At 47.1% G+C, this 7,831-nt stretch overlaps 1 protein-coding gene across 1 annotated transcript; it reads left to right on the plus strand.

Annotated features, from left to right (window-relative positions):
* The first annotated feature begins 2,649 nt into the window (after window positions 1-2,649).
* S1PR1 (sphingosine-1-phosphate receptor 1) lies at window positions 2,650-5,616 on the plus strand. The gene is made up of 2 exons (XM_006882452.1): window positions 2,650-2,726; window positions 4,321-5,616. The coding sequence occupies exon 2, from the start codon at window positions 4,468-4,470 to the stop codon at window positions 5,614-5,616; it is 1,149 nt and encodes a 382-aa protein (XP_006882514.1). The 5' UTR covers window positions 2,650-2,726; window positions 4,321-4,467.
* The last annotated feature ends 2,215 nt before the right edge of the window (window positions 5,617-7,831 follow it).

The following is a 7,831-nucleotide window of genomic DNA, read 5'->3' on the forward strand; positions in this document are numbered from 1 at the left end:
CCTTTGGGTTGGAGTCAAAGGGCAGCAGTGGTAAATAAACTATAATGATGTGTGATATAGTTCCCCTTTAAACAAATCAAGTCCATAAGCTCCATCAGAAACGCTCATTTTGAAGTCTAGAGGACCATTATCTTGGTTTTCATATGTTGTTAGGTATCATCAAGTCAATTACCACTCAAAGAGACCCTGTGAACAAAAGATCTGAACATAGTCCTGTCCCACAAGCGCCCACTGCAGCAGTCACCTTGTCAATCCTCCTGGTTGAGGGTCTGCCTCTCCTTTGCCGACCCTCCACCCTTCTCAACATCATGTTCTTCTCCAAGGAATAGCACCTTCTAGCAAAATGTCCAAAGTATGTAAGGTGAAGCCTCATCATTCTTGCCCCCAAAGAGCACTCTGGCTGCACCCTCTCCAAGACATACCTACTTGCTTTCTTAGCCATCCATGGGATGTTCAGTGCTCTTCACCAACACCAAAGCTCAAAGGCATGAATTCTTTTCTGGTCCAGGTCTCGGATGCATAGCTAGTAATTGGAAAGACCATGGCCTGAATCAGACACACCTTAGTCCTCAAACTGACATCACTAATCCTCAATAATTTGGAATGATCCCTAACTGCAGATTATCCTATTGCAATGTATCTCCTTATTTCCCCACAACTCATACTAAAGGTGTTAATTATCTGAGAAGCTGGACTCTATGAAGAGGAATGTGGTGTTAGGATTGGAGGGAGACCCATCAATAACATGTGTTACGCAGGTGACACAACCTTGCTTGTTGGAAGTGAAGAGGATTTAAAGCACTTGTGGCAGAAGATCAAGGAACGCAGCCTTCAGTATGGACTGCGTCTCAGTATCAAGAAAACAAAGATTGTCCAATAGGCAATGTTATGATGGATGGAAAGGAGATTGAAACTTGCTTGGATCCACAATTCACTCTTGGTACAAGCATTTTTCATACAGCATATATGTATTTACTGTAGTTTAAAAGAGCTGTGGTAGCACTGGAGGGAGTTCTGGTGGCCTAGTAGAAAGAAACTATACGGCAATACAAAAGGTGAGCGGTTCGGTTCTACTACTAACCATAGCTTAGCATTTCAAACCGAACAGTCATTCCAGGAAGTTTACTTTCATGAAAATTTTCGTTTTGGAAACTTTAAGGGGTAGTTCCATCCTGCCATAGAGGCATGCTATGAGTGGTAATCGAGTAGCTAGCTAGCCAGGAATGAAAAACTCCAATCCATGACCATGTATTGAGTGTTATGTCGTTCATGAGAGCTTTAAGGCAGCTGTGAATTAACTGTCACTTACTGTTTTCTGCAAACTCATAAGATCTAAAGAGTCAGGGGTCCGTTGCTTATTCATTCAACCTCCATCTGAGTCATTCAGGTACAGGGTGTGTCTATCAATTGAAACTTCACAGGAAAGGAAGTTTTGCGTTCACATCTGCCTGGATGGGCGACAGGGTACTGGGTGGAAACTAAGTAGCTGTGGGGCAGGGACAGGCGTGTCCTGACAATGCCACTGAGATAAACGCGAACCAAGGGCTTTTCTCAGACTCAAATTTTGAAGTGGCATCTTGGCAAAAGAGAGTTGGACCATACGCAACCCTTAAGGTTTGGTGTCCTCTGAAGTCACCTCCGGAGCAGGAAAGGGGAGAAGGGCGCGGGCATCCAGTTGGGCAGCTGCGGGCGCCAGGCGGGCCAGGCGGCTCTTCCTCTGGAAATTCCTGAGCTCTTGAAACCTCTGAGTCGTGCAGCAGCCCACCTAACCAAAGGATTCAAAAAGGGCCATAATCGCAGACAAAGGTCTGACTGTAAACCCAGCTGAGAGAGGAGCAACCTCGCCCCAACATTTCACCAAACACCCCCAGAAAGCCACTTTCTGCCTTCTTCCCCGAACACAAGTTTCCAGGCAACATGGGATTGGTGGCGGAGGAACCCTTCAGCCCACCCTCCCCCTGGAACAACTCGCCTCCTCTATCCCCCTCGGAGGCCCTTCCCAACCCCGCCGCCCCAAGCGCTGTGGCTGCTGGCCGGGCCTCGGCTCAAGTTTCCTCTCTGCACCGACGAGCCCCCAGGGGGACTCTGTGGGCCTCCAGGTCCTAGATTCCCCGAGGGCTCCGGGGGTGGGAGCCCAAGGAGATGCAAGGCCAGGGGCTGGGGCTGGGTCGTCCTTTCTGGGAGAAGCTTCTAAAGATCTTTCACCTTATCCCTGACCCAAAGGTGGAGAAATTCCTCTCTGCCCGGGGCCACAGGCTAGGCTAAGGCTGTGATTTATACACTAGAATGCAGGGGGCACCAGGCTCCACCCCGTCGGTTTTATTTGGCCGCTGGAGGGGGAGGAGGAGTTCTGGGTGGGTTTGGTGTGTTTCTTTCCCTCCCCTCGCCTCTTCTGCCCTAGATCTTTCCTGGACAGTGGTTCTCAGCTGCTGAGGTCCCGAGGCCCCTGGCTACTGGTGGAAGGAGTGAGAGGCTGCGACATTAATCTCTCCTGGTCTCTTCCTGAAGAAGCCACCGCGGGCCGGCGTGGCGCTCTGCGGCTCGTTCTCCCGGCCCGCGCGGGTCACGAAAAGCGGGGCTGGCCATTGGAGTGCACGGCTGCGGAGGGAGGGTGATCCGAGTAAGTTTGCAAGAGAGCCACGCCGTCACTCGGCGGCAAGCAAGATGCGGTGCGCGCCCTGCAGACCTGGAGCTCCCCGAAAGCAACTCCGTCCTGCTTGAGAGAGGTGAGGGGCTTGGGGGCGCTGGCCGGTGGGAGTGGGGTGGTGGAGGGTCTCTGTAATCAGAGCGAATTTTTAAGAGAGAAGGAAGCCAAACAAAAACTTGGAAAATACACCTCTCTGGGCGCAGAAAACATACATCCCTGGGCTGCTTAGGAGAGCAACTGGATCCAATTGTTCTTGGGACTTTGGTGGTTTATGGAGTTTGAAACAGGGTTAAATTCCAAATGTGGAACCGACTGAGATTGAGGGTTGAAAGCTGCAGTTGGTCTGAAGAGAGGGAAGAAGGAAGCTATTTTTGGAAATCCTATAGACAAAGAATATGGGGGTGGGGGAAATGGCTTTAAACTTGGCATAGCCCGAGAGCGCGGGGTGCAGAATTCGATGAGGGGAAAATGCAGAGCTTCTTGGCGCGAGCAGGCTCCACTGTCCCGGGAAACTGCTGGGCTGGTTCCAAACTCCGTTATGCCACTTTCATCACCGTTGGTGCGTAGCCTTGAAACATTTAAGCAACTTGAAAGTAGAGTTTTGCTAAGTAGAGTTCGTTACCCCTCACACTTTCTGGTTCTGAGAAAAGACAGCGTGTTGGGGAGGGGCAGTCCATGAAACTGCCCACGCTCGCCTAGCAATGCAGCAGCCGAACGGTTATGCGAATTTCTAGAGAGAGCTGTTGTGCAGTCAAATAAGGAGTGTGAAGGCACTTACTTATTTTTGTCATTAGTGGTATAACTTCTCTCTTTTTGGGTGTGTTTGTGAGTGTTGTATTATCGTGGCTGTACTCAAAGCAGTGTAAAAAAAAAAAAACCCAAAACAACTCAAACCTCACATTCTTTATCCATCCAATGAATATCTGGAACCTCTGGAATTTGCACCCTCTTTCTTGTGAATGGTTTTCACTGAGTCCCTTTAAATTTACTTATACTAGATTGCGAAGGGTGGGGGTGGGAAGAATTAGGGGTTGCTTCACGGAGGCACAAAGCTTTCTTTCCTGTTTACCCAAGGCTAGGGCGGGCTTGGCTGCCCACACCTTACTACGCCCTGAGACCCAGGGTGGTGAGCAGACCCTGCACACCTGCTGCTACTGAGTTATTATTAGAGCCCAAAGAATGGCTGTCAAGTGATTTTGTGCAAATCTAATGTCTTGCATAGCAAGTAGGAGGTGGTGCTTGTCTGTTTTAGCTGAGGGTTGAGGCGAGGTGTGTGTCTCTGCCCTCAGATTGGCAGCTGGGTCTCCTAGGAGGTGAGACCTTGAGGTGCCCAGGGAATCTCCTGCCTGGGGAATTGGGGACGAGGGGGCGAGAGAGGAGGTAGAAAGGGACGTGTTTCTCCACGTTTCAAGCTTCCAATTGAGTGGATATGAGTTGTTTGAGTCTTGTCTAATTGGAACTTTGAGTTGAGGTACATTTTTGGTTTTGCTCTTTTCCTCCCATTTCCTCAAGAAATGAAAATAGCGTTAAAATTTTTTTCTTTTCCTGACCTCTCCCAAGTGCCATTGAAACCTATCAATAAATCTGGAGCAATGCCTTAGCTAGAATGAATTATGCTAGTGTGATGTGATTTCCCTCACCCCTGACTTTCTCCTCTTTGTGACTTGTTTAAGGCTGCGGTTTCCGAGGCCCCTGAAAGCTAAGCAGCAGCTTGGACCTTGGATCTGGCTGAGCCAGTGACGGCTTCTCGACGTCGCCCTCTAGCGTCGGTCTAGAGAAGTGCCACCCTCAGTTCTTGGGGCCACCGTGCTACTTGCACCATGGGGTATGTTGGCATCCCACAGGTCAAGGCCCTCCGAGGTTCTGTTTCCGACTATGTCAACTATGATATCATCATCCTCCATTACAACTACACAGGGAAGCTGAATATCAGCGCCGACAAGGTGAATGGCATTAAATTGACTTCAGTGGTGTTCATCCTTATTTGCTGCTTCATCATCCTGGAGAATATCTTCGTCTTGCTGACGATTTGGAAAACCAAGAAGTTCCATAGGCCCATGTACTATTTTATTGGCAACCTGGCTCTCTCAGACCTGCTGGCAGGAGTGGCATACGTAGCCAACCTCCTCTTGTCTGGCGCCACCACCTACAAGCTCACCCCGGCCGAGTGGTTTCTGCGGGAAGGGAGCATGTTTGTGGCCCTGTCGGCCTCAGTGTTCAGCCTGCTGGCCATCGCCATTGAGCGCTACATCACCATGCTGAAGATGAAGCTTCACAACGGCAGCAACAGCTTCCGCTCCTTCCTGCTCATCAGCGCCTGCTGGGTCATCTCCCTCATCCTGGGAGGCCTGCCTATCATGGGCTGGAACTGCATTGGCACGCTGCCCAGCTGCTCCACGGTGCTGCCACTCTACCACAAGCACTATATCCTCTTCTGCACCACGGTCTTCACCCTGCTCCTGCTCTCCATCGTCATTCTGTACTGCAGGATCTACTCCTTGGTCAGGACTCGGAGCCGCCGTCTTACGTTCCGCAAGAACATGTCCAAGGCCACCCGCAGCTCTGAGAAGTCCCTGGCTCTGCTCAAGACGGTGATTATCGTCCTGAGCGTCTTCATCGCCTGCTGGGCGCCTCTCTTCATCCTGCTCTTGCTCGACGTGGGCTGCAAGGTGAAGAACTGCGACATCCTGTACCGAGCGGAGTACTTCCTGGTACTGGCCGTGCTCAACTCTGGCACCAACCCCATCATTTACACTCTGACCAACAAGGAGATGCGCAGGGCTTTTGTCAAGATCATGTCCTGCTGCAAGTGTCCCAGTGGAGACTCTGCGGGCAAATTCAAGCGGCCCATCATTGCAGGCGTGGAATTCAGCCGCAGTAAGTCTGACAACTCATCCCACCCCCAGAAGGACGATGGGGACAACCCAGAGACCATTATGTCCTCTGGAAATGTCAACTCTTCTTCCTAAAACTGAAAGCTGCGAACCCGTGAGGAGTAGATTATGTGGTCACCACTCCTGTGTTTGGAAATATTCTCTGGGTCTCTGACTGTTGTCAGGGCAGAGCTGCTGCAAGAAACCAGAGGGAGGGAGGGAGAATATGAGAGAGGCCTGGTGGCGCCAGGTGCCCGTGGGTAGGGTTAGTTCTGTGAACAATGCACTGGGAAGGGTGGAGTTTGGGTCCTGACCTGGAACATGTGTCTTCCCCCCCTGGAGCTTTGATTTTGCACTGAGCCAAAGGTCTAGCATTGTCAGGCTCCCAAAGGGCTGGGCTAGCCCCTCCCCAAGGACTGATGACCCTGTCTGAACAAGTCTCTTTGTCTCAAACTTTGAGGAGATGTTTTCTTTCACAAATAGTGTGTGCACTTCTGCTTCTCTCGCAATGTCTAGCATATCCTCCATGCCCTTCTTAGTCCTCAGAATTCTTTGACTTTATGTTACCAGGCATATCTGAGAGGTGGGGAGATGACACGGTCCTTTTCTTGCTCATCTGTGACTAGGAGGTGGAGTTGGTTTGGAGGTATAAAAGCAATGTAATTTACAGAGGCCAAAGTTTCTATGTACGCTGGGTAATTTGGAATTCGGTTGAAGTAATTTTGATTTCTTTTTTTCTTCTTTTCTTTTACATTCTTATGTTACAGTAGCATATCTATTATGACTGAAGCTATATAGGGAAGTCTGCTTGGTGTACTTTGTGTATCAGCTAGGAATCCTAGTGTCCTAAAAGAAACAAAGTAAGATGAAAACTGACTGGGAGTTGACTTATTTAAATCGGGAGAGATTCCTTAGAGAATTTGTCCAACACATCCAACATCAATCTTCGGCACTTTTCTTAATGGTTATGTCAGAGCGTTGTGTGATTCCCTGAACAACGCAAAAGGATGATTCTATTTTGTTGTATTCAAAATACTTTTTATGATTTTTGAATGTATTTGTTTCAGTGGAAGTGTTTTTATTGGATTTTTTCTAACCTGTGTTAACACCATTGAATGTGCATTTCTTAAGAAAATACCACCGTCTTGCATCTTTAGAGCATTACTTTAACTGATAGGGAACACAACATGATTTTCAGCACAGTGCAAACTAGATAGTTAATGGAAGAGTTGTATGAATGTTGCAAAGAATACAAACAAAAACAGCTGTTCATTAGTGTGGTTTTCAGTGCAATTAAACCAAGAAATGTCTTTTAAAAAATAGTTATTTAATAGGTTTCTGACTTTTGTGGATCATTTTGCACATAGCTTTATCAACTTTTAAACATTAATAAACTGATTTTTTTGGAAAGATCCCTGTGTGAAGAACCTTTTTCAAAATGATTTTTGAGATACTACCTGGCTATTGAAATAAAAAGGGAAAAGTCTGTTGTTCTTTAAAGCATTTTACCTTGGTAAGCTCGCTTACTCACTCACTAATTACCATTGAGTTGGTTCCAACCCATAGTGACCCTTGGTTGGGTTTCCAAGGCTGCTGGTGGATTAGAACCCGTGGAGTGGCTCAACCTTTGTGTTAGCTATGGAAATTGCTATGGTTTATTCCACCAGAGCTCCCCCTTGTAAATGGGTGTGAAAGAAAATGTGGTTTGGTTAGAAACCACCCTATCTGCTTCAGAAAGAGAACCTGCAGTAAGTGTGGTAAAGAATGAGAGAAAAACCACCCACCTTTTAAATACCACATTGGTGAGTAAATGCAATTTTGGGTTTTAAATTGATTGCATTCAACTCGAACTAAAGTAAAATAATTCTACTCTAAAACAATTTTTTTAAAATGTACAGCATACAGTTGAAATACTAATTTAGATTGAGACTCAGTGATAAGCTCTATCCCATCAATAAAATCTTATATTCTTAGATTTTACCAACAAGAAGTGGGATTTGGACTTAGAGGACAATATTAAATCACTTTGCTAAAGACACTGGCTTGAGTTCTTGTAGTTTACACTCTGAACACATTAAAAATATGTAGAACGCAGGCTGACTAAACCACCGTTTATCTGGAATTTTTCTTATTCTTAATATCTAAAAGATTTACTGGATAGTGATACTGTTAAGCGTTCATTTCAATCTTTTTTAATATTATTGTCCTCATTGAGTATTAAATCGGATTGGGTGTTTTTAGCTCTCCAAGTCCTATTGTTAACTTTCAGAATTGTGTTTTCAAATGTCATTGAATCTGTACAGGACGCAGT

Source organism: Elephantulus edwardii, unplaced genomic scaffold (assembly GCF_000299155.1).
Source record: "Elephantulus edwardii isolate Elephantulus edwardi_28Jun2011 unplaced genomic scaffold, EleEdw1.0 scaffold00020, whole genome shotgun sequence".
Taxonomy (NCBI): Eukaryota; Metazoa; Chordata; class Mammalia; order Macroscelidea; family Macroscelididae; genus Elephantulus; species Elephantulus edwardii.

Excerpts from the sequence above, each read along its gene's own strand:
- S1PR1 (XM_006882452.1), top strand. The coding sequence starts at position 4,468 with ATGGGGTATGTTGGCATCCCACAGGTCAAGGCCCTCCGAGGTTCTGTT.